Raw genomic sequence first — 27,707 nt, forward strand, 5'->3', positions numbered from 1 at the left:
AGGCTATGAAGAGCTTTCAGTGGCAAGCAGGGGAGTTCTAAGGCATGATTTTCCCACAAGGTAACACAAGGACAAGATGTAGAGCAAAAGGGCATTAACAGGCATAACCGAAGTGAATAAGGATAGTTTCTCTACAAAACTACACCAAATCTGCATGTCTCCTGGTTTGTCAAGCAGTGAATCCTTGACTCTCATTCACTGTAAGTCTCATCATCTCAATTTTCTGCTGCTTTTTAAATCATGTTTAATTAGAGGATTTCACATTCCCTCGTGATATCATATTCATGTGTAGAACCTGCAATTGGAGTGATTGTGAATTAGGCTAATAAGTGCCAGATTTGTGCTTTTTAAAAGATTGAGATTATTGTTAATATCTACATGCATTATTGGACTGCAAGACTTGGAGATGACATTAACATTACATTGAAATACGGTGGGTTGACTCTTTGTGAAACCCTTTTTTTTACCTGGTCTCATTTTAATGCATTCATGAAAATTAACTCCAAATGGATGACTTAAAAAGAAACAACACTGAAATGTAACTTTAAAGTAGAAGTATACATTGTGTTTTGTTCTAGAGAGCAAAGAACATACATATTAAGTTCTCTGGTCTTGGTCTAAATTATTGGAGGGACAAATATGAAAATTGGATATGGACCAAAATATAAAACAAAGGAGAATGCATAGTATTCATCCACAAGTGTAGGAACTATTTAAATTTTCTTTTATAGTTATCTTTGAATTTCTCAATGTAAACCCGTGATTTTATTGAGGCAGCAAGGTAGTGCAGTGGATAGAGAGTAGGGCCTGGATTCAAGAAGATTTTTAGTTTAAGTTGCTCTCTGATATGTACTGGCTCTGTGACCTTGGACAAGTCACTTAACCTGCTTGTCTCTGTTACTCTAATGGTAAAATGGAGATAATAAGAGCACTTACAAAGTTGTGAGGATCTGCTGAGATAATGTATGTAAAATGCTTAGCACAGTGTCTGGCACATAATAGGTGCTATAAAGGCTAGCTATTTATTAGTAGTAATAGTGTAGGGAAGTCCCAGTGTGGAACCTCCTTCCATTGATGCAGACCAACAATGATAGCTTCCAGTCTTACACAGTTGCTTAGGAGGGTGCTAAGAAGTTAATGTAAACCCACATTTACACAAAAAGCATGTGATAGATGTGAAACTTTAATCTAGATCAAAGGTAATTCTATGCATTTTGCTAAGCTGACTCTCTTCAAATTTGAAAATTGTCAGACACTGAATGTGTGTGTGTGTTATACACACAAACACTAGGAATCAATCTCCCCAGTTGATTTTATGTTGGTGAATGTGGTATATGGACGTGACTGAAAGACGTACTCTTAGCTCTATTCTCCCTCAGGTACAATTCCTTTTATCAGTCTCTTGGGGGTCTTTGGCTCCCTCCCTCCCTCCCTCTCTCTCATTCCCAATAGCTCAGATCTCTTCAGCAGAGAATTCTGAGCATAGGGGGCAGGAAGTCTTGAGTTCAAACCTAACCTCAGACACTTCATAACCTCTCTATCTTTTAGGTTCAGCAGTATTAAAGAGGGTAATATAATAAACCTCCCAGGGTTGTTGTGAAGTTAGATGAATCAATATTTGCAATTGGCTTTGCAAATCTTAAAGTGGTGTAAATGTTAGTCCTATTATTATTATTATTAAAGCCTTCAAGTACTGTATGCGAATAATAACCACAGTAATTACCATTATTATTATACCTCCAAAATGTAAATGAAATCTGGCTTTTCCCTAAAGACACCACAACTCCTGCAACCCTCTCCTCAGAATCCCAGAAGTTTTCTAGTTAGGAGGAATCTCAGAGGCTGTCTAACCCAAAGCATCCTTGAAAGCGAATCCCTTCAACAGTTCTGCCTAGGTAGCTATGCAAACTTGGTGTAAAAGACCTCAGTTAAGAAGAAGCTCACTACCTCTGAACTTAGCCCAAAGCACTTTCTGACAGTCAACTGTTAAGTTTTCCTCGATATCAAGACTGCATTTTTCTCTACATTAACTCCACCTGCTACTCTGAACTCTGGGGCAAAACAGAACAGCTTAAGAAAGGCTTTAAAAGCCAAATAGAAGAGGCAATAAATAGGGAGCTATAGTAGTTGACAGAATAGGGGAGTGACACAGTCTGATCTGTACGTTGATAACTGAAGTAGGGAGAGGCAGAGAGGTCAACCAGAGGGCTGCTGCAATAGAGGAGAGAGGGGGCACTATAAGGCTTGTTGCAGAGGCAGAATTGATAAAACATTAGAAACAGACAGGAAGCAGGGAATAAGATTGAGGCGGTGTCCAATCTAACACCCAGGTTGCAAGCCTAAAGCCTGGAAGCATGGGGATATTCTTGAGAGTACTAAGGTTAGCAAGAGGGGAGGGTCTGAGATGAAAGCTAAGAAATCCAGTTTGGGGCCTGCTGAGCTGACTAGGGTAGATGACTAGAGGGTACTGGCTCAAGATGACTAAAGCTTGAGAAGAAGGTTGAGGCTAGTATAGAGACGATAATTGAATGTACAGGAGCTGATGTCACCAAAGAAAGTAGTATAGAGGAATAAGGAGGGTCCAGATCAGAGCCTTGAGGTACACCCTACAGGACACGACAAGCATGAAAATAAAACATAGGAGAGACAAAGAGGAGGGGTGTGGGGGTGGCAAATAATAGGAGTGTCAGGAGAGAGCAGACACAGAAGTCTAGAGAAGAAAGTACCAAGGAGACGAAGTCAACAGTCAAAGATTGCTAAGAGAAAAGTCAGTTAGATTTAGCAGTCTAACAAAACCGTATAGATAGCATAGATCCTTAAGGCAATTCATTGGAGTCTTCCTTCTAAATTAACATGAAATAATTTATGATTGCTTTTTGGGTTCAGTTACTTAAACAGCTCCTACTTATACGGCCAGAAAGATTTGACATCCTGGTGCTTCCAAGCTATTCTTATGCCACATCAATACTTAAAGCCAATGAGGTGAAAGACCAGAAATCCAAAGATGTGGGTCTATATCTAGCTTGGATAGTAGCTCTTTATATGCTGCAGATCATTGATCATCGATAATATATGGAAGTATCTTTAAGATCACCTAGGCTAAACCATCTAATTTTTATAGTGGAGAAGAGACCCAAAGACTGGTCCAAAATGTCAGGGGGCAAGTGGGGATATGGGCTTAGGCAATATCCAGGGTTTCCTCCACTCTACTCCACTACTTAATATGGCTGTTAGGAAGAATGCTTCATAAACCGTAAAGCACTCTCTCATTGTGAATGATCATAAACTTTTCTTTTTGAAACCCATGCAGTTTATTTACACTCCTAACCATCCTAATTGTTGTCATTTGCTGACTTCCTGGCTAGTAGCCCAAAGTTCTCAGCATCTTTAGGATCTAGCTTATGGTCTTCCTTTGGATTCTGTTACCTGCCATTTTCTTTGAAGTCTTTAGTCTTCATGATGGCGATCTCTATGACATTCTGATTGCCTAGTCTCTCCAATCCAACTCCTTTTATACCTAATTTCATTCAGAACACCCCAAACCTCATCCTCTTCAAGAATTTCAGCATTCTCTAGGACCTGAACTTACTATCTCAGTCTCTGACCACAATCTCATTGAGCATTATTATCATGAAGTGGCTATACTACACCCTAACTGTCAAACATGGTATCTGACTAAGCCATAAATGAAAGCCTCCAAGTTCAATGAGTTGACATCATTTGAAAAGAAAATAACATGAGTCCAAAGAAACAAATTGTTAAAATGTAGAAAGTAAACACAAGGTTGTTTTCAGGGATTGAGGAGAGAAGGGAAGAGACACTAAACCCAAACCTCTACTTTATGCCAATCTTGGCCTTCCTAAAACTGTCTCTTCCAGTCTATTCCCCCAACTCTGGCTTTGCTTGCTTTTAAACCCAGTCTTGACTCCATGGTCTCTCACTTTGATGATTTAATAGCCACCGTCCTAGAGAAGGTGACCTTCTACTATTCCTGACTTGCTAATTCCTTATCCCTGCTAAACATTGCCATTGGATTTTTTTGCTTTTGTCCCCTCAGCTGCTAAACATTGCTGGAAAAAAGTCAAAAAACCAAACTGATTCACCTGCTATAAGATTTATGAGGGATGACTTCACTGGATTGTCACTGTGGTTCTCTAAAGCCCTCTCTCTCACTCTCTCCTACTGTTTCAGACTTTTTAATATCTTCTCAAGCCCTATATTGCTTTATTGTCTCCCTCATTTACTGCCCAAGGATCTTGTAGTAGATTATTTTGGGTGTTCTGACAAGAGCTCCTTTCCATTTTCTAATCATCACAATTTCTTAGCCTTATTACCCATTCCTTCCTTCCTTCTGATTACAAGGATATAAGTTATACATTTCCTCTCTAGTGCTAATTTCCCTACCTACTTGAACCCTGAATCTCCTTATACATATCATCTGTGATCTTGATCTAGCACCACTCCATCCTCAGCAGACTTCTTTTCATATAGATATATATAGCTGTAAGGGATCTCAGAAACAATAATATCCCAAGCCCTCATTTTTTTCAAATGAGGAAACCATCCAAGAAGGACAGAATAACTTGCCAAAGTTACGAAGGTAAGCTCATGGCAGAATGAGGATCTGAATTGAGGTCCTCTGCCACCAAAGCTAGGAGGCTTTGGCTTAAGCTCCAAGGCATCCCTATAATCTTTTTTCTTTCTATCAGTTCCTTTTTATTTGTTCATGAGACCTTTCTAACCCTATAACTTCTGTCCCTTGATTCTTCTATCCCATACTCCATCCAGATAGCAACCCACATCTTTTTTTTGCCCTCTGCCAAAATTCTAGGGAAAACTGTCTATGCCAATGCTTCTATGTCACCACCTACTCAAGTGCTTGCAATCTGACTTCTACCTCCCACCACTTGATGGAAATTGCTCTCTTCGAAGTCACCTCTGACAGGCTAATCGCCAAATCCAAAGTTTAAATTAAAAAAAAAAATTCTAAACTTAGTATCAACAAAACATTCAAATACACAAAGAATAAAAAAAAATCTTTTTAACTTTTAGTATTTACAGTATCTTTTCCAAAAAGCACATATTGTTAACAAGATCATAGCAAAAATCCTATTTGTTTCTGATTCCCTTTTTCTGTACTTTATTCTAGACGTATGTATGATTATGATTATTAATAATATACTTGCAAGTTGGCACATGTATAAGATTTTAGTTTTCTTCCTTTCACTTTGCATCATTTCCTAGAAGAGTCCCCTTCACCATCACTATTTTCTAAGTAATTTCCTTGGCACAAAAATATTCCAGTGTATTCATATACTACCTTATGTTTAACCATTCTCTATATTTTGTACATATGGGCTGCTTTTTACTCAGTGAAAGTTTTGTATTCCCCAATCTCCCTTACTTCACTTGACACTTAGCTATTCCTTCCTTCTGGATATTGTAGTCTATATGGAAATGCTCCCCCTCTTACCATTTTAAGTTCAAAATGAAAATAAAAACTAAAACTAAATCCTGTGATCAAATTTGGGAACCACCTGCCTTTTTTTGCTATCTCTTACTATTCCCTACTGGATGCTTTATGCTGCCGACATCTGGACTGCTCCCACTCTATCACACAAACCTGTTTTTTAGTCTCTTGCATTGTTTCCTAAGCCTAGAGTATCTTTAATCTCCTTTTTTGCTTGTTGAATTCCAAAATGCCAAATAAACCTCAAAAGAAGTGCCACTTTAGCCATGATGCCTCCCCTGATTCCTCCAACTGATACCATCCCAGACCTTACACCTGTATCCCCAAGGCTTCGGTCTCTGCCGGTGTTGTAACCTTCTGTTTGGCTGGATGATGGCAGAATCCCTGCATCATCTCAAGTTCACTGTGTCTCTCCATATTCTGCACATTGTAAATGTTCAATAAATGTTTAATGTTTAAGAAAATTCCACATCCACACTCAATGTAATAACCAAAATCTGGAAATAAACCATGAGGCCACAGAAGTGGAGGGGAAAAATGACTGAACTTGGAGTCATCTTGTTTGAGTGTGAACCCCCAGCTCTGATATTTCCTCTCTGTGTGATCTTGGGCAGGATATAACTGCTCTAGGCCCAAGTTTCCTCATTTAACAAATGAGGAGGTTTGACTACATGACCTCTGAAGTTCCTTCCAGATATAGCTCTATGAACCTATGATCAGAGTGGCTGAACAAAGAAAAGAATAATAATTGTGATGGAATAGTACTCTACTGTACAGAAAGGAGAAAACGAAGGATTCCAAGAAATAAGGGAGGGCATATCTAAAGCAGTCCAGAGAGAAGAAAGAACTAAAAGACTATATTTAATGAATACAACCAAACAAATGAAAACAACTTTACATGGCAACAAAACTCAGATCAAAAACAATGGAGAGCGTTGATACTAATTATTCTAGTGAAAGCACACACCCTTCCTTTCCTTAAACAAACAGTAAACTATAAAGTGTAAGGTTGTATCTGTTATCAGTCACAATCAAATTTTTATGCTGTTTTGTTTAAGTGTTTTCAGGGACTGTACTTTTTGGGTGGTTTGGAATTGTGGGTTTGTTCTGGACTATATATCCTTCATTGGGGACTATATATCCTTCATTGGAACAGAAATTCTCAATAAAGAAATACTTGGTTAAAAAACCAATATTTTTTTTTAATTGAGAGCAAGAAGCAACTTGAAGAAAGTTAATTAGGCTAGGAAAAATCCAGGTATATGTTTTGAAATTATTGACCTTAGAGATCATCTGGTCCAGATCCCTTAATTTACAGTTGAGGAAACCGAGGCCAAGAGAAATTATTTGATCTGCTAGTTATTCTATTTACTGCTTTTTCCTTCAACTACCATAGCATATATTTTCTCAGTGATTTGGCTCTAGAAAAGTTGGTAAAAAGATTGCCATACCATTAATGGAACTTAGAGAATGAACATAAGCATATCTCTGCATATGCTACTGAGTCAATAGGTGAGTGTACTGCAAAGCAGGTACACATAACACACCAACAATTCATTAAGTGTCTCTAGATTGTGCCTAATGAATCCACCTGAGAAGAGCACAGCTATCTCAAAAAATCCTGGGATATTCTAAGGAATACATGGAAGGTCACATCCAACTACTACCTGTTCCCCTGAACTATCCTGCTGAATCCATTTCAGGTTAATTTTAGGCTCAGTCAACCTCCCACAGAATCCCAATGGGCACAGAAATCCTAGAGTAAAGCAGTCTCACACCTTGTACTTGCACAGCCCAAACCTGCATCGGTGGTATGCATGTCTCTTGAATTTATTCTGAGTCACTCTCTTTATCTTAAACAGGACCTGTATTCTATACGTGAACTCAGGAGCTTAGAGGTTCTCAGTAAGAGAAGAAGAATATTATGCATCTAAAGGCCAGAGCACCCTGCAATGGCTGCTTTCAAATACAAACCCATCCATTTGGCATTTATTACCCTCCAAAGGGGCTAAGTGGCAAATGGCTAATTGCTGCTTTAGTAATGGATCTAAGATTAAATAGAATAATATCCTTTGCTTGCTTATAAGACTGGAAGCTGCTCTCCTTTCACAACCACTGTAACTCTGTGAGTTAAACAGGGCAAATCATCCCATTTTTGTTCCCAAAGCTCAGGAGTCTCCAGAACTATAGTACAATGGAACGTGGAAACTGAGCCTTTGTATTTGGGACTGACTGGTACATTTCCCCCAGTCAATCATAAATACTGAACAGAAGAGGCCCGTGATAAAAGTCAGAAGGCCAGTGCTTAGTTAGTGATAAGTGAAGAACAAGGGAAGTGAAGTTAGAATAAGAAAGACAGAGGTCTTAGCCACATTTCATCAGGAAACTCTACTGGCAATCCTGACTCACTGCTGAGTTTGTAACTTAGAGTTTGCACAGACAGCATTACCACAGAGTGCTCCAATAAAAAAAATAAAATAAAATAATGCTTTCCAAGGAGTGGTTATGAGCAACTGTGTCAATACATACTTAGAGATTTCTAATCCAAAAGTTATTAACACAGTTAGGTAGACATTCCTATTATGCCAATGGACGTTTGTTTGAACATGGTGAGTCACAGTGCCTACATAGAATGCTGTCCATATGCCATAAGAACCAAGGGCTCTTTAGGAAATATAAAGCAAACATCCAGCTTTCAGTCTCAAAAGTTTGTTAATTTCAACTCTAGAACTTTCTAGGCCATTTGCACACCATCTGCAGTTCACTTAAAATTTGATAAAGAGCAAAAGAGAAGTTATGGGAGTGAACAAAAAGGCAAAGAGGGCTAGTAGAAATAATGCTAGATTGAGAATCAAGTTCAAATCCTGACTGATATGGAACACTTGAGTAAACTGAGCCAAGATATCTCACTTCTCAATGATTAAGTCCTTCAAAGGTTCATTCTAGTTATACATTCTGTGAACCTCTGAACTAGAGAGCTAAAGGAAGGAAGCTGGTATAAAGGGGAATATGATCACAGATTGAGATCTCAAATTTTAGAAGGGAATTAATTCTTCTCATTTTACTGATATGTAAACTGAAGGCACGAGCATTTTAATTACTTAACTCACTCCAAGATTATTGTAGTTAGTAGAGGATTGGAGCAAATTTCAACGCTGGACCTCGGACTTTGAATGCAGTGGACTGGACTTGTGGTTAGTTTTCAGGGAGCAACATTAGATTTCAGTTGCTTCTATGTGATCTTGAAAATAAGTCTTCTCTTGCCTTTTGACAACTAGGAGTCTTGTGGAAAAAGCACTCGATCCAGAATCAGGAAGACCTGAGTTGGTATCCAGCCTCAGACACTAGCTAGGTAACTCTGGGCAAATCATTTAACCTCCCAGGGCTTCAGCTTCCTCATCTCTAAAATGGGGATAATAAATGTATCTACCTCACAGGACTGTGAAGATCAAATAAGTTAATCTTTATAAAGGAAACTTTATGAACTTTAAAGTGCTACATATAAAATGCTAGTTGTTGTTATGTATTTTTTCAAATTAAATTTGTATCACATATCTTTCATCTTGGGTTAAAGAAATACCAAGCATAACACTTGGAGTAAAATTTTAAAATGGCCTGCATTCAAGACTCACTTTGGCACTTACTAGCTATGTGACTATAAGCAAACTACTTAATCTCTGTGGGCCTTAGCCTCCTCACGTTAATAATTCTTGTTCAGGTTAGCAGAATGCTATTGAGTTGGAGGGTGGCCTTGAAGTTTGGAAGGCCAGGGGAGGGGGGAGTAGCAGCAGAAAAAGCACTGCACCCAAGTCAAAAGTTATGTGGATAAATCTCAGCTCTGCCACTTACTACCTGTGTGGCTTGGAACAAATCACTGATGGTCTCTGTAAGGCTTCGTGTTCCTCGTCAATAAAATGAATAGTTTGTATTAGGAACCTCCAAACTCCCTTTCAGCTCTCAGTCTATTATCTAAATTCCTGACTTCATAGACAAATGACAACTTAGTGTTTCAGGCAATTCTCTACAAGTTAAAGGTGACTTGTCATTCTGCACAGGTACAAGGAGTTTCTATACCAAGAATGTTTTACACCAATGAAATCACAAGCTCAATCCACTCTCTTCATCAAGACAATATTTACAGACTTCCTATGGGTTGTATAAGAATATTGTTTTGGAGGTTGTTCAGAGGAGCTATTTCCACCCCTCACCAAAGAATGTTCTTACAAAGAACAGTGCCCATAGCAGTGTTATATAGACAGTAGATGCTTAATTTAAAGGCCCGTAGGGTCAGTTAAGAAAGCAATAACAAGAAACCAGAATGCAGATCATGTCACAAGTGATCCCAACTACAAAATGAAATCTACTGAAGGGCTCTCTCGATTGCCCAGATCACTAATCATTGGCCCCATGTTCTTGCTGATTTTTTGTTCAAGGGAAAAATCCACCTTTAGGCTCAATTTGGAGTCAGGTTTTCTATAAAGCTTATGTCAAAATAATTTTCAACATCACTTCCTGCACATCTCTGTAATTTGTCTGGCACTGAAAAAGGAGAGACCATAGAAAGGGTGGATAAAGACAGCAGGTCTTTCACTCTAGACCAAAGGCATCCTAAATAGAGACTAAACCAGATAAAAGTGTAATAGGGAAATATTGAACAAAATAAATAAAAATGATAGGACATCAAGAATATGAGGATGTGGTTTGTAAGTCAATATGAGGTCTGGAGCAATCTTCATATATGGTTTAGAAGACTCATTAATACTTCCTATTGAAAACCAATGTATCATATTTTTCTTTGTTTTATCTGTTTTTATATTTACAGCATCCACTTGGAAACACTGTAATGTATTTAATTCCTTTTAATTTTTTCTCCTTGGTCCTTTAGTCCTTTGCTCTTTAACATGTTGGTCCACTTTCTTGCCTACTTTTTTTGTATTCCTGCTATGGCAAGGTACTTCTAAAATATGTGTGAGAACTTCAAATGAGATTGAAATGGTGTCATGCAAACCTACAACCTGGTCTTATTCAACTAACAGATATTATTTTTAAATTGGCTTGACTTTTGATATTTGTCATCAATCTTCCTTCAATAAAGTGCCCAAGTGCTTTCATTAGTGGCACATCTGCTCAAGTTAGAGAAGTGCATACTTTTAAAAACTCTTATGTGGATAACTTTCCTTTTACCCTTGCTAAATTTCATTTTATTTCTGTCTTTACAATCCTCTAATTTATTCAAATGACACTGGATTATTCCAGCATCTTGGTGTCAATTTTTTCTTCTAATTAAAGTACACTGCCATTTATTTCTCACACTGATCTTTAACATGAGACATCTTGTTGTCATAAATGTGATTCATAGGGGAAAATGTAAGTTGAATATAGGGGATCATATGTACTAAAATATATTCAACTCATAACTTGAGTTATAAAAGCATGAAACTTCTAGACTTTGATTTCTTCATCCCATGATCAAAAGTATTTATACTGAATATCAACCCTCTTGAATGCTCAGCCAGAATCCTAGGAGAGAAACAAAATGGCCTTGGGAAGGCAGTTGCCTCATCAGAGATAAAAAAATTCTTATGTCATAAAACACTTTCAAATTTCTTCCAATGTTCACATCACAGATGTGAAAGATGCAAAAAAAAAAAAAAGCAACCAAGAAATAAACCCCAAACCAGTCAGAATGTTAATGGTCAGAATCTCCATGAGTTTGTACTCTAAACAGGACTGAAATGTGAAGGTCACAAATTGTGCCTTTTATTTGTTTAGGGAAGTGCTCTGTCTTGCAGGTAGTATAAATATCATGTGTTACTGTTGCTATGGTGTCTGTTTGTCTATGAGACAAGAACAGAAATAGTTACACAAAAGCGGAACAACATTTTGTTTTATAAATTGTGGACTAAACAATTTTGCTTTCTGGTGAATTTCTAAAGTGCTGTTAAGAGCTGCCTGTTTTCTCCATTCTCCAGGGGGAAAGCTTTTTCATTTTATTCTCCCTTTGCAGTTCTGACACCTCTGGGGAATGTTTCAAGGTACAATGAGGGACTTGAGAAAATGGATGATAAATGGATTCTTGGAATATCTTTTGGGGGCTTGGGAAAGCACCTTAAGTAGAGCCCACAAAAGTCCGGGTCCATGGCGTTCAACTGCCTGAATAGTTTTCCTTTCTTTGTAAAAGAAGAGGGCAAAAATATTGGTATTTCAGAAAATGATACACAACTCTGTAAATGACAGGCAATTCTTAAATTCAAAGTTTATTCATTTAGAATCAACCCAGAAAGGCTTGTACTATTTAATAAATAAGTTCTCTTACTGAAGAAATACACCTGCTGAGTTAACTATGAGCTACTAAAAATGAAAAAGGGAGGGAGGGAGGGGTGGTAGGAGAGAATAGACCAGAAAGATTCTTCTGGCAATTCCTCTGAATTGATGCATTTTTTAAAATGGCATAACACAAATCTCCAATAAAATAAACTGCATTACATAGGCTGCTGAGAGTTAAAATCTCCTTTGTACACTACATTGACCACAGCACCCACAGGCACCACTACAATGTCTCTCTATGAATGGGACAGCTCGCCATATGGATGCAGACACTGAACAAGCTGTACAACTCTTGGCGACAAGTGCCTGGGGGACTGTCCTATATTAGCACCACCTGTGCTGTGGAAATTGTGCTCTGTACATGAAATGGCATTTAAGGACCCATCAGGATGTTATTTTTGAGTACACACAAAAGGAAAATCACAGTTAAGAGAATTCTCTGGCTAGCATATCTGTTGCTCAATTCCTGAAATAGTTTCCCAATGGAATAGTTATCTTCTTTATTCACACAGCTTGGAATGACAAGCTGGAACACATATGAACAATTTCCCTTTGTGAGCTTACACCATTGTTTTAATGAGGAGAAGATACTTTATAATATACTTATGCCTTGACTGATTACAAAAGGAGAAACAAAGAACTTTAAGGAGACTATACACATGAAACACCATCATTTGCATTATCCTAGTGAGTGGTAGCTTGCTTCCATGTAAAATGAAGAGAAGGACCATGTTGTGGAGCAAAAGCGAAGGAAGAAAGTATCCCTGCCAGTCCCGGGAGACAGGTGCAAGCTAAGATTTCCATCCAGGCAGTCTCCATACTTCTCTTAACTGTCTCTGATTTCCAATAAGCTCTCAGCCCTATCTCTGCTCCCACAGCTAATGAAGGACCATGAGATTCTAGGACCTCGTAGGCCTTTAATCTGGTAAAGGCTGAGGAGATAGTTTCACTACAAACATGAAGGTAGGACTCCATCCTAAGATGTTTGATGGGAATGAGAAAAAACCCAACCAAAACAAAAGGAAAAAAAAAAGACAAGAGTCCTTAAACCCCTCAGAAAAACACATCTGCTATACAAGTTAAGGGGAGAGCTTTAGGTCTAAATCATTACGTCATGAGGGAACCAGGCATGAGGGGGATAAATATTCTTACAAAAGCCTCTAAGAAAGTTTAAAAATAAATACAGATACTGTTTTGGAAATGAATGTTACCATCTAGTATAAATCACATTCTTTTTATAGAAAACCGCTTTTTAGTCATTAAAACACAATAAATCAGAAAACACAAGAGTCTCACAACAGTATGTTACCTTTAAATGGCACTCAGTATTTTATATGTGACACTATGACAGCTGTTAGACAATAGTGGCTGATTTTTATTATGCAGCAAGCCAAAGTCAAGAAAACCAGTAAACTTGCTCTCTTACCACAGTCCAATATTTTAGATATTCTCCTATACTGTCTGAATATCTGAATGACAGGAGGTAACATTACATTTAGTCTCCCTGAGAGATTCCTTTCAGCCGTGTATAAGAACAAGCAGTAACTGATAACTCATAATAGCAAAATATTAAGACAAATCTAATATTTTAATGAAATTAAAAGTATGATCATAGTTTATCCTAACTTTCATGTTTGGGGTAGACTCTTAATTAGACTAAGGGTGCTTTGAGAGGTAGGCTAGTCTAGTAAAAAGAATTTAAAGTCTGACATAATATAAGCCAAGTGCAAATCCTAGTTCTTCTACTTACTACATTTTACAACATTAGGCAAATCACTTAGCCTTGCCTCAGTTTCCTCCTCTGTAAAATGAGTGGGTTAGACTAGATGAATGGTTCCATGATGCTGTCCATTAGAAATATTTGCAATCATATTGGACTTGGGGGTGGAGGGTGGGGAGCATAAATGAGTCCCTCCATACAGAGTTATGTGTAGCAAGTGAAATCATTGTACACAGTTTAGTTCCTGGAACTATCATGTTGCATATGCCATGTTTACACACCACAGAGCTCCACTTCTATTCCTACTTTTGCCACTAACCTCCCTCTAAATGTCTTACAGAGTCCACATAAACCACCATTAACTCTACCCTTTCAAGTCCATTCCTTCTAAAAGACACAATTGGGCGAATAGGGAAAAGATAGGGCTTTGTTGAATGGCAGAAAGATGCACCAATCAGGTGGGGAAGAAGGATGGGAGATGGCATCTACTTAAAAGACAGGTGTGATAATACTAGTTCTTCAGGCACTAGTGCCACCAATCAGTTATTTTGCAAAAAAGGAACAACTAGACATATTCTGAGACTGCCCTCTGTCAATGTGGTTCATCAATGAGGATTGTTAAAAAGAAAAAAAAAACCCAGCCCTTTCCTAAGTAAACAAAAACCATACCCTCACCCCCGCTTACACTACAATAGAACTCAATGGCTTTTGACAGTCACAAAGTGAGACTAAATACATTGAAGGGAGTAGATCTTGCCATGAATTCTATACACTATTTCATAGATGCATATCATTCTTTATAGAAACAAATCTGACAATGAAAGCGTATGTATCATTCTCACCAAGATATTTTAAAAGCACATGTAAATCTATATCTCTATTGACTATCCATTTATTTACATACACCTTTTCTGTCTATCTGTTCATCCACCCATCCATGCATGCATTCGTCCATCCATCTATAGCTCCCCCCACATCTCTAACTTCACTGGTGTAGGGAACTCTCCATAAAGAAACTCCCTTTACCAATGCAGTTCTGTAACTGCTCTCCAGTTTATTATTAGCTCAGAAAAGCTGTCCAGAGCTGAAGTGATTTGCCCAGGTCAAGAAGGCAGATGTGTCAGAGGAGAGATCTGAAACCAAGTCCTATGTTCCTGGCTCTGAGATAGACTTTTTAACCATTAGACTACGCTGTTTCTCTTAAACTTCCAGAACACCCATCTACATGTGTGGTTTTATGAGACAAGTGATGGTATTACATCAACTACTCAAATCTTAAACATCCAAAACAATGTGCAGGGTAAAAATGGGAGGAAAAAGTCAGCCAGCTATGTAACTGGCAAAGGTCATGGCACTCATTCCTTCGGATGGCAGGAAGAAATCCAATATCCCTCAAAAGCAGCAAACCTCTGATTTTACAAAGGCCTCCCTCTGATGCTTTTCCGATTCTTCAAGTCTAACAAATTATAATCACTTCAATATCTCAGAATATATTCAATAAGGGTATGTATAGAAATACATATAGATATAGACACATATTTAAACACACATATTACTTAATATCAATGTAGAAATAAATTTAAATGATTAAATGAATGAAAACTTTCATAGGATTATAGACCAAGAAATGGAAAGGGCCTCAGAGGCTATCTTTCTAGCCCAACCCCCTAATTTTATAGATAGGAAAACTGAAGCACAGACAGATTAAATATTTTCTCTAAGGTTGAACAGGAAGCAATGTTGAAGGTGGGGCAAAGTTTAATGGCTACTAAGTCAGCCACCTTCCTAACATAATAGAAAGATACCCCAAATGGACTAACGAGGATGGACATCTTGGTGTATCTATTTGGTTAGTGCAACTCAAGAAATATTTGCAATCATATTGAATTGGAGGGACTACTGAGTCACTTCCCATAGAGCTATATGAAGCAAGTATCATCTGTAGGAGGCTTAGTCCTTGTAACTATCATGAAATGTATTCCATGTTTACCTGCTGTGGCTATCGACTCTTATTCCTACCCCTGCCACTAGCCACCCCAGCAATCAGAAAACTGAAATGGGTTACTTTATATACATACTCAAAAGCACTTGATCAGAGGTGAAATCAGGATGCCTAGTTAAGGTGTGGGAGCAGAGTCAAGGAAGCCACATATCTTAGATAGCTGGTCTACTGTCAACCCCTTATACCCCTCCCCTCCGGAAACATGTCTTAGACGTTCAATTCCTAATGTAAATCCTACCAAACACTGCCAGGATTTTTACTCATCAGGATAGAATTTAGTCAAGTGGTAAATACCACCACCATATTCAAAAATGACTTGGATTTTGAAAATGGCCAGCCCAGTAAACAGAGACTGCATTCTTATATAGTCAAATGTATGTCTGGAGGCACCAAATCAAAAATAGAGAATGTGCATTAAATGAAACAGCCATGAAGCACGCTGACCAAGCAAAGGGATTGAGAGGTTATTGTAAAGGAATCCTTGAAGTCAGCAGCCAAGTGTAAAACTGCAGTAAGGCAGGCAAACAGCATATTGGGATAGAGAACGAGGGCTAGAATACAAATCAAAGTAGTAATATTGTTATTGTGTAGAGTGTAGGTTAGACTTCATCTAGAAAAGTGCTTTGTTTGGGTCACCCGTTCCTGAGAAGGCAATATTACCCCTGGAAGGGAAGTGCCATAGATGACGATCACTGTCATTGCAGGGTCGAAAAGACATTTCTTTCAACAACAGTTTAAAGAACGAGAGATGCTTTTCTACTGAAGAAATAAACTTAAGGTAACTAAGTGAAAAAAATTCATAATTACAGAACAGTGATAAAATGTTGAGAGAATAAAGGCCAAAAGCTGGGACAACTAGTAAAAACTACCAGTCATAAAGGGATGGACAGGAATCACCTAAAATAAAGACCACTTAGTGTTTTAAATGAAGAATGGAAGGTTACTAAGCAAGACAGGAGTCCAATTAAAGGAGACAGTCTTTTTTTATAGGTATCCTTTTTTCCCTCCCATTAATTTATTTAAAATAGGATCTTTCTGTGTATGTGTGTGTGCACAGGTATATTCTATTTTCAAATTTTAAGTGATTTAGATTCTCAAAATAGTTAATTTCCATTTTTGAAGGACCTAATGGATAGGTATGTAATAAATAATCAAGTGAATTTTACTTTTAATTTTAATGGAAGAAACTCTTGTACTTTAAATGAAAGTAGAGTACATGGTTTGATTCATATCATGAACTAGCTTCCAAAAGAAATTTAAAAATTTAAGTTTGGGCAGCTAAGTGGCTCAGTGGTTTGACAGCAGGGCCTAGAGACTGGAAGTCCTGGGTTCAAATTTGACTTCAGATATTTTTGTAGCTGTGTGACCCTGGGCAAGTCACTTAACCACAACTGCCTAACTCTTACCTAACTCTTTTGCCTTGGAACCAATATACAACATTGATTCTAAGATGGAAATTAAGGGTTAATATATTTTTTTTAACTTAAAGGCAATGGTTTTTGTAGGTAATACAATCTCACACTTTAAATTTTCAGGAAGAGACTGATACTTGCAATTATATATCAACTTTGCTACATAAAAATAAAAAAGGCCAGGCCAGACATTAACATATTAATGACATTGCCTTTGTGGTATACTGACTTTCTCTACCTGAATTCCTGAATTTGGTTATCTAGGCAAATTGAAAGAGCTCAAGACAATGTTTTATGTCTAGAGGTATCATGGTAAATATGTCAATCACTGCAAGAATCACCTATATTTCAGAGTAAAATAATGGAAAGATAAAGAAGAATTGGCAATGACCCCTTTTGATTCTGTTTCCTGAATACAATAACTCTGTTTCAGGAATTGACAACTGAAGTACACTTATTGCACCGAATGAATTTATGTGTAATCAGCACAATAAACATTGTTGAATTGTCTCAGTAAAACCAGAGCATGAAGCACAGAGTTAGTGCTGAATTCTAATGATGCTGAATGTCCATGATTTCATAAGGAGAGGATCTTAACAAGGCTTAATTTGAGCTTTGGCATCTGCCTCACAAATCATGCGAAATGCTCCTCCTGTAAAAGTGCTGAATATTGATCAATGTCTCTGCAAAGCCCAATAGGGAAGTTGGTCTCTATTGGCAATCTTTACCAAAGTGTGTTTTTTTTTTCTTCTCTACACTCAAGGGTTTACCCTGAATGATTTAATTATAATTTTTCTTGTGTAAGACAAATTAAAGAGGAGAGTAGGAGTGTCACGCCAAAGCAGATTATTTATCTCTTTAACAGATTGCTGGGCACCAAACCCCAGAGCTGCTGCTGCTGCTGCCTCTGCGGCTATTACCATCACCACTGCTGCTGCCTTGGCCACTGTGGCTTACAAAAAATCTCAGGAAAGCACAGGAGGGAAAAAAAAAAACGTCTTGGAAAAGGTAATTTTCAAAGCTAAATGCAAATGCTGGGCACCTGTGGATTATTAGCTAGTGCCCCACTCTGACCCCTCCTCCCCCAACATTGCCTTGTCCTGGTTCTATTCTATTGTGTACAGAAAATGGGGAGAAAGAATTCAGGAGAGCTTTTTTCAAGAAGTAGGTTAAATCAAAACCAAATGACATTTTCAAATGTTGAAATAGCTCCTACACAAGAGGTGCAAACAAATTAGGGAGCAGGGAAGGCAACTTCAAAGGCAGGGCCAGAGACAACTTAAAGCAAAGCAAGGGCTGAAGAAAGAATGAGCTGCTGCTTCTCAGACCTGGATGAAAAGGATACTGCTACAGCATGATTTACATCCATTTTAAAACCCTCTGCTGAGAGACAAGATGTGTTTGCTTTGTTTGGATGTCCTCAGGTACACAGGGGTGAGATAAATAGATAAATAGTGAATAGAGATCTAGGCTTGGAGTTGAAGGGATCTGGGTTCAAATTTTACATCAGACATTTCCTAGTTGTGTGACCTTGGGCAAGTCACTCACCCCAACTGTCTAGCCCTTACTGCTTTTCTGCCAGGAACACCCAATACTTGTATTGAATCTCAGACAGAAGGCAAGGGTTAAAAAATCAGTAAGATTGCTCTCCCGAAAGGTCATTCTCATCTTCATGTTCTAGACAGTGATACAAAGGCTCGAGTCAGAAGCAGAATTTGAACTCAGTCTTCCCTGCTGTCTAATCTAAATCTCTATTAACTGTTCTACTAACTCAAACAGTCTCAGGAATGAACAGCGGGAAAGAAGAGCAGATGGAAACATCCTCATTGGTGACCTGACAATTCTACTAAGCCCAAGAACCTTGTCCAGCATTTTATAATTTACAAAATGCTTCCTTTCTCATAGTTTCCTTTTCTTTTCCTTACCAGATTACACTCATTGTAAAGCTAGACTGCCAAGATGAGCACTTTTTATTAAAATACCCACATGTCCCCTAATGCGTCTTCTAGTTTGGCTTCAGAATATTGACACATTTAGCTTAACTTCTGAGGATACAAATGAGCATTAGAGAATCACACCAACTTCCAGCTCCTGGAATTACGCTGCCTCTGCCTTGGATCCATTTACTCTTAAATGCACCTTGAGACATAAAAAGGGGCTATTCTTTTCCCATTTTCTTCAAGGCTAATCTACCACTCTCCTATACCAACTACAGATATATATCCTTTTAGCGTGAAACTAAATGCAATGCATCTAAACAAGAAGAGGTTTGTGTGTCATATGAAATGTAGGCAGGCACCACAAGGGCCGCCAGGCCTGCAACAAAAACCTTAAGTGCATCAGTGGGCATTCTTCGGTGTATAGTCTCCTGCTCTACTTATGGATAAAGATGTAATTCAATCACTCTGGACTAAATGGATGGTATAAGCCCTAGTACATCAAAGAAAAGAAAGGCAAAGCTAAATCTAGAACCTTTTCTTTTATGCTATCTGAAGTTTTCCTTTCTGAAAATATTACAACAAAAGGCAGCGTAACACATAGAGGAAGCAGGAGCCAAACTTGACTTTTTGATGGGGAAATATGTCTACTTTCCTTTGACTTCAACAGAAGCTTGAATTCATCCAATGGTTCTCAAAGAACACTTGCTTTATTTCATTCTACCCTCCAATCCATTTTCAAGCTAATAAGCTCAGCAAATATTTAAATCATTGCTGCTTCTCCTATTGCTGCACAAATTTTAAAAATCATCTAATGAGTGTGTCTGAGTTTTCTGAGGAAAACATTCATATCACCTATCACTGCAAACTTGTTACCAAGGGTACTGATTAATAATATGAAATACATAATATAATAGATATGCTTTTTTTGTCAATAATTTACACTGATAAGAATGGTTTAAATAAAGTGACATCAGAAAAAGGAAACCCATGAACTTCAATGAATTTTGTTATTTGAAAAAACAATGAAATACTTTTTTAAAGGAATAATTAATAAGTGATTAATAATAATAAAAAGACTAATAAATGCAAAAAATCATTCACTTATGCTTACATAAGAACTAACAACAAAAAATAACATTATCCTATTTACCAAACATTTTGATTCAAAAAGCATTTATTAACTTCCTACTACGTGCCAGTCACTACACTAGGGGTTAGGAAGACAAAAACAAAAAGAGGAAAAAGTCCTTGTCCGGAAGGAATTTACATTCTATTAAAAAATAACATTTAAAAATTCTTTAGGGGAGACAAATATGAAACTGATGTAAAGCATATGCAAGCATGAGCATCTTGGATGAAAAGAATTTTTAAATATGGAGTAGAGTACATTATATCAGGTGCTTAAGGCATTTTTGTTGATTGGTTATAGGAATATTATAAATGTTAAAAGCACAAATTGAAGAAGTGTCTGGAACACAGGAGGTGTTTAATATATGCTTGTTGAATTAATGTTCATACCATTCATTTGAAGGACTACTGGCAAATTCAAATAATTTTTTCGAGTGAGATAATTACATTTTTTAAATTTCAAACTAGCCAGGAATATTCACCTGATTTGGTTGATTCCCTCCTCTTCTCCCCCCCCCCCCCAGTTTGGTATTCTTTTACCTAACTGTAGGCAGGAATTTCACAGCAGAGATTTTATTGTTTTCCTCCTTTTCTTTCTGCTCTTTGTCTAGTATAGTACTTTATATATGGTAGATCTTTAATTGTCTCATGAAAATGAAATGCAAACTGTTTTTAAATGAAAAATTTTAACAACAAATAATAATGTGGCTATGAAATGTTTCCATTGATTTCAAAACATTTTAGTGCTATAAAAACGCTTATATGATGAACAGAAACCAAAATCCATAAAATTCTTTTTGGCTTTGTTGGAATTTTGAAGTGTTGGCTTCACTGCCTCAACTATGCCTAAGGTATCAAATCATGAGAGATGACAACATAAGGACCTCATCTCCAACAGAACCACATACCCTCTCTGTAGCCCAGGCTTAAGGCTTTCACCTTGTGCCTCAGCACAGAAGCAGAGGAAAGGGCCTTAAAAGTGTCCTGCCTAAGCAACTAGTAGGAAGAGTGGGCTCTGAACACGAACAAGGTAATGAGGAAATAGGCATCTCGTGGCCCCTTACCATAAGCTCTGGGGTACGTCTACATTAGCACTAATTCCATGTTGAAAAAGTGAAAATAATTAGATGCTTCACACCACAGTCTATATTGAATAAATTCTGAAGTCATTACATGCACATTCGCATCCCATGAATCCAATTAGAGATCAGTGAGATATAAAGAGGCATTTCCCCTCCCCCCTCCCCTTTTTAAGGGCTGTTCATGGCATAGCTGACCATGTTCCAGCCAAGCCTCGGCTCCTACCTCTCTCTTTTAGGGGTGTGGACGGCTGCTAGCTGCCCATTGGTGGAGGCGTGGGGGTTCATGATTAAGGAGGTCTTGGAAGGTGCAGAGGAGGTGGTGACGCATGAAGAAGACAGATCCAAGCTGCTATGGTTGCTGCTCGGGGTTTCTTCCGCTGGATGCGAGCCTGTCACTTCTTTCCAGAGTTGCTGCAGTTCGGCTGGAATCATGCCTGAAACAAACAAATTGGATAATTAAATCAATTAACAGCTAATTCCGTCCTCTTCAAACAGTAATTAAATCAAAGACTCAGTAAACAAAGCCCAGTGTTGAGTTTTTTTTTTTTTAGTGTATGAGAGTGTGTGTGTGTGTGTGTGTGTGTGTGTGTGTGTGTGTGTGTGTTAAAGGCTTCATACTTTCCTGATAAACTACTCGGCATCTAAAATGGGATTCTTGTTGAACTATGGCTACAAAGGCAATCTTAAAACTGGGTTGTTATAGCAAGTTGGGGGATAGAAGGGACTGCGGAAGTCTGGGACAACCTGCTCAGTTAACTGATGAGAAAATCAAGGCCCAGCAAAATGAAGCCCTTGTGTGAATGAGGTCACTCATCAGAGCAGAACTGGGCCTAGAAACCAGCTCCTTCTAGCCCAGTGCTTTTCCCATTTTATTGGGATGGTTGGCCTCGATGCCTTCTAAAGTTCCTTCTAGTTTTAACTCTATGATCCTATGAGGCTCCATCCAAAATTGCATTTCACTCATTTTGCCGAAGTGAATAATTGGTATCTTATTTTAAGACACAAGGAAGGACCTGAAATAAAATTATTCGACTATGGTATTATGACAACATGAACCACAACATGACTAATTTTTTGTGCTTAAGCCTTAAATGATGACAAATAGCTTTGTTATTAAATATAGTTTTTATTAATCACTTTTAGACATAAATTATGAATTCATATTGTCTTCCTGAAATGCTTTTCAAATTTTAACAGTCAAATTGATTATACTATGATTATTTCATTAACACACCTATCTTCCTCATTAATTTTGGTTTCTCGTACTGCTCCCTTAATTGATGGATGTGTCTACTGAAAAACTGTATAACTTTTTATACAAGTAACACTATTATTACTGTCATTTCTTAGATCAATGCTAATGAGCCATTCACGAGTAAAATGAAAACATTAAATAAGCTGTGGGTAATAAAAAAAATTGTTGTTTTCTAAAGGGGTCAAAGTGGACAGGGGTTTTAAGACACATATGTCAAGTGTAAACTGGAATTTCCCAGTGAGAAGTAGAGACATTATCCATATGTCGTGCTCACCATTTTGGGTGACCTCACCTTTAATCGGATGACACTTCTCTACTGAACCAAATTCCCAAATCCCACATAAAGAAGACACACTTTATGTTCAGAAGCACAGAGGAGAAAAAATATTTACAAGGGCAACTGAAGAATAACAATCTCTCTTGAAGAGATACCTAAAAATGGAACTCCTGCATGTGAAAAGGGAGGCCTGTGGCAGAACTAGATTTCCAGGTGTTTGGGATCACTGTTCATTGTTTCAATCAATTGTAACACAGCCATCCTAGGAAATCTGCCATTTTCTGAATCTATAAAAGCAGTTGAAACTGGCATGTATCTTAACCAACCTAAGGTATTGAATTAAAGGAGAAGCCTGTATGCATTATATTCATTTGAAACACATAATAAAAAATGCCAAGGTCTAAATTTAATTTATTTTTGTCATTTAGAATACAATGGATAGATAATCATCTCAACGTGATCAGCCAAACATCTTTACTTTGCTAAACTGTTAAAGATTTTAATTATGCTAGCTTTGGAGAGCACGGGTCTAATGAGGCGATAGACTCCAGAGAATCTAAGTGGTTAAGAACTGTGAAATGAGTCTGATAGGATTTTTTTATATTCACCGTGGATCGTTTGCATATCAAAGAGGAGTAAATTATTGCACAGCAGACCAATAACCTTCCCCGCCTTTCTGAGAGTGGCATTAACAAAAACAGTTGGTATCTGGTAACTATTCTCCACAAAAATGCTCAAATGCTTAAGTATTTGCAATTAATATATATTAAAAAGGAAGCTTCAATTTATACATTAAGTGATCAGATATTCCTAGAACACATCTACCCTTTTAAAGCTAAGTCATCCTTCTTTCATAAAAATCAAATGCCAATTATATTTTGATGGATTTTGTCCCAAATGAGCATTTAGTTATTAGACATATTCAATTATTACTTGTCCCCTGAAATTAAACCTCCGAGGCAAATTAAACAAAGAGAAAGGTCACTACCCAATCCTATGTCCTGTTTTGCTGCATCTGGGCTATTATTTTCAAACACCTTGCAAAGTGACAGCACGGGATGAAGGGATGTATTTTTAGCAAACATGCTTGACAGGACTGTCTGCACACTAACAATTACCTGTGAATACCGCTGACCCTTCCACCACTGTTTACTCAATTGAAACAATAGTGAATAGACTCCTCTGTTGATAATAAGGTATTAATATGAAACTACACAAGTCGACACCTCCTGTATTGTTTAGGAATAAACAAATATCCAAAGGAGAAGTCGCCCATTTTTCAAATGATAAACTATTTGATTTGGGGCTATTTTATTTCATGTGAGGAAAATCCTGTTCACTGTTATCTGTATCTTTTTTTTTTTCCCTTCTGAGCAGAGGCAAGGCTTGTAAAAGACTCCCTGCCACTCCCTCCATATTTACCCAGCAAATGAAGACTAAAACACATTGTATCACTATCAGCTCCAGCTATGTGCCTATGATCCTTCTCCCTTCTGTACGACCTATTGCAACATTACTCAAGTCCACCTCTTAAAGACAAACACGTAGCCTTCAATTGAGAATCTTAGGAAAGCTGAATGAAAGAAACAGTGTCAATACCCTTTGCCAGCTAAATTTCAAAAGTAACAGTTAATTTAATTATAGTGTCCTCTTCTAAAGAGAGGAAACTGATGTCATCTTTTAACAAGTGACATCAGACCTGCTTGGGGTGGTCAAATCTGTGATCTCCATGGCTTCTTTAGTTAGAAAATAACATTAAGCAGCTGGTTCAATGAATACATCAAAAGATGCTCATTTGACAGTCAAGATATCCTGATAGCAATAAGACAGTTGAAAGGAAAGCCAGTCACTCATCAGGCTAAATGGATATCAAATTTCCAGAAACTAAGCATTTCCTCCAAAATGATGTAGGAGAATAATAGTACCAAGTTAAAGAAATCCATTAACAGGTACACAATAAAGTATATAATTTGCCTAAGTACAATTCACATTTTAAAAATTAGGTCAGAATATTGTTGATTTTTTAAAAAATCAGTTCTGCCCTTTAGCAATCAGAGTATATCAGTAACTACAATGTAAAACAAAGGTGATATGCTAATTATTTAAGACTGAAGGAGGCACAATTGTAACCTTAGAAGAAAACCTGTCCATTCTGCAATAGAAAGTGCCATCAGTCATCTTTTTGAAGCATTTAACTATAAAATGGCTTCAAAGATTACATAGCCCTGTGGTCTGTCATGTTCGAGATCCCCTTAACTCCATTTTAACATATTTAGGATACACAGAAAACTAGTAGTCCTAAAATGAAAACATCTTGGTTTCGGTGTGAACTATATATCACCTATGATTTTAATGCATGGTCTGGGATCCTTATTACCTTCTTTTTTTTTTCTCCCCTTTCTCCAGGACAACTGGTCCCCTTCATTATAAAAGAAAATGCAGGCACAGGTTTAAAAAATGTATGTTGTGGGGACAGTTGACAGATTACTGTTCATGGAACTCAATTTCACAACCCCAGGTATCACGGGCTCAAAGACAAACAGAGTTGATCAACCTTTTTTTGTCCTTGTACATCCATACCCAGGTGACCATGTTCAAGCAAGCAGAAAGTTGATTTAAACCTCGTAATGACATCAGTTTTAAGCCATCATCTCTCTGATAAAAAAAAAAGAAATTCATGTTGTCGTCCAACAGGCCTGAATTCTCAAGGCACTTCGAGAAAAGAGGCAGGGGTTGGGGTCTAAACAAAAAAGAGCCCCTAATTTCACCAGGATTGTCAACCACACTCAGTTCATTTCATTGCAAGGGCCTGACCTCAGCAGCACCTCTGTTTATGTTTATGTGATCTCTGGCACACTCAGAGGCACCCCTTAGGTTTTAAATATGCTTTTTCCTCATGTTGTAGGGGCTAATAGTTCTCCCAGACTGCTAAGCATATCAATCAATGCCATGACTGCTGAATTACCTACTGGTGTCTCTGATGTGTTACCGCACAGATTACACTTCATGCATCACCACATTCATTTCTTTCACATTACACGAGCGTGTCTTGTCACTGCCCAATTGCCCTCTTTTGGACAGCTTAACTGATGTACTCTAACAATGAACCTTAGTGAGCAAACTTAATAGTGTAGGAGCTGTGGGAAAAAATGAGAAAGGTTGAAGCTTGAGTCCAGTGGGTGTGGAAGAACAGCCTGTGATGTTTCCAACAATAAACCTGAAGGTGTAATTAAAGCACGTTTTAACATTTTGCCAGCCTAAGACACATTAGCCTATGTGCCCTTTCATTTCCTTTTGTATTGCTCAGGTACCAGAGCTTCTATTTTGACAGCAATACAGGGGATGCTGATTAAATATCAGGCATAAATAAGGGGTGAAGAGTTTGAGGAAGAAAAGGAACAAATGGAGAAAAAGCTAGGACTGCAAAGTTAGAAAAGAGACAGATTGGAAAAGGGTGTGGTCAAAGGCGTCCAAAAGAGATGCCAATACCAGGATCTCTCCCCTGGGTTCACTGGAGATGAAGCTTTCTGAATCTATTGTCCATTCTCAAAGCAGCACGCACACTGAAAGTTTCCTATTTCCTGGTAACTCATTACAGAAGATAACTTGGGACTATTCACAAAAGTTTTTAAGGTGTAACAAGCTGTAAGACAGCATATAAACAGACAAATGTGAACTGGAGTGTGAACTGGCTTGACTTGGTGAGTAGAAAACTTAGATCCACTCTAATCCAACAAATATTTATTAAGTATTGACTATGTGCCAGGCATTGTGCTAAGTACTAGAGATATATTAATAATGACAGTCCCCTGCCTTCAAGGAGCTTACAATTTAATGAGCAGGAGAGGGAAAACACAAAAAGAGACAGATGGGGAGAGTCTTTTCTCAAAAAATGGACTGGTTTAACATGTCTACAAAAAGAGTTTTTTTGAGCTTTGAATAATCCATCTACTAGTGAAACTGAAGCCAAACAATCTCCCTAAAAACTGCTACCTTTCCCATTCAAACTCCATGTCTTTGCAAAGTTCATAGAATAAGATGTATCCCAGTGAGGGTTCTCAAATCTAATTCACCAAATGCCACAAAATTCTGTTACCCTTTTGCTGAGTCCTAATATTCCACAAAGTTAAGTCTAAGGATGCTTTCTATTTTGAGAAGTGTGCAGTGTAATCTTCAAAATCATGGATTGGGAATTTAAACCACTCTATGAATAAACTTCACTTAGAAATTCTACAGTCATGACAAAGATCTAACTTTTTTCTCCCTTGACTTTAGAGATACGCGTAGGTCGGAAACTTGGAAGTCTTGGATAGTAATATTATTTGCAAAATAAAAGAGGATGGAGTTTGAGAAAGTTATAAAATACTTTAAAAAATCAATGTTGAAATCATAAAAAAAAAATTTAGCTATGCCAAACTTCAAAAATCTGGAAAATGACTAAAAGCTTTCATAATAAAAGTGTCCAATGAATCTCATTGAATGTCAAACCCTAAGACAACAAGCTGACATTCAGTTAAAGCCATTCTAAGTCTGTATCTTCTACCATGATATCACTCTTCAACTTCCACACACAGAGTAGATTCACCTTTCTTTAAGTATGAATGTCTTGGATGGATGAGCAGATTCTTGAATGACTAATTCATATTCATTCATTAGGCTATTTGGATCCCCTTCTTAATTCAACACATACCTTGCGCGAGAGGTTGGAGGGGAAGGGCAGGCTGTCCAGGCTGAATGGTTAGCAGGCCCTGGCGCTGCAAGGACAGGAGGTGTTGCTGCTGTAACTGTTGCATCTGTAAGAGCTGTTGCTGAAAGGCCAACTGCTGGGTAGCCGCCACCTGCTGTTGCTGTGGCTGTAAGAAACCAGAAATGAAAGAGGGAGTTGGGGGGAGAATTAAGTAAAGCTTTCCCAAGGATAGTCAAGTATCAAAAATTGTAAACTTCCCAACATCATCAAATATTGTGAAATAATGGGCTGAGTGCTCTGATGAAAGCCTACAGACTAGTTCACCCATTAAAGAAGCTTGATTGGGTTAATTTATTACCTGAGCTATATATTAGCTCTCACTTGACAATCAATCATTTGTCCACCAG

General features: G+C 37.7%; 1 protein-coding gene across 21 annotated transcripts in view; it reads right to left on the reverse strand.

Annotated features, from left to right (window-relative positions):
• FOXP1 (forkhead box P1) overlaps positions 1-27,707 on the reverse strand; it is a 661,259-nt gene that overhangs the window by 71,881 nt on the left and 561,671 nt on the right. For all 21 annotated transcript variants that reach the window (XM_056804416.1, XM_056804414.1, XM_007500086.3 and 18 more), the window contains 2 exons: positions 27,304-27,466; positions 21,305-21,515 (listed from right to left, as the gene is read on the reverse strand). In XM_056804416.1, the coding sequence (XP_056660394.1) occupies positions 21,305-21,515; positions 27,304-27,466 (374 nt within the window). The remainder of the gene's footprint in view (positions 1-21,304; positions 21,516-27,303; positions 27,467-27,707) is intronic.

This window comes from Monodelphis domestica, chromosome 7, assembly GCF_027887165.1.
Source record: "Monodelphis domestica isolate mMonDom1 chromosome 7, mMonDom1.pri, whole genome shotgun sequence".
In the NCBI taxonomy this organism is placed as follows: domain Eukaryota; kingdom Metazoa; phylum Chordata; class Mammalia; order Didelphimorphia; family Didelphidae; genus Monodelphis; species Monodelphis domestica.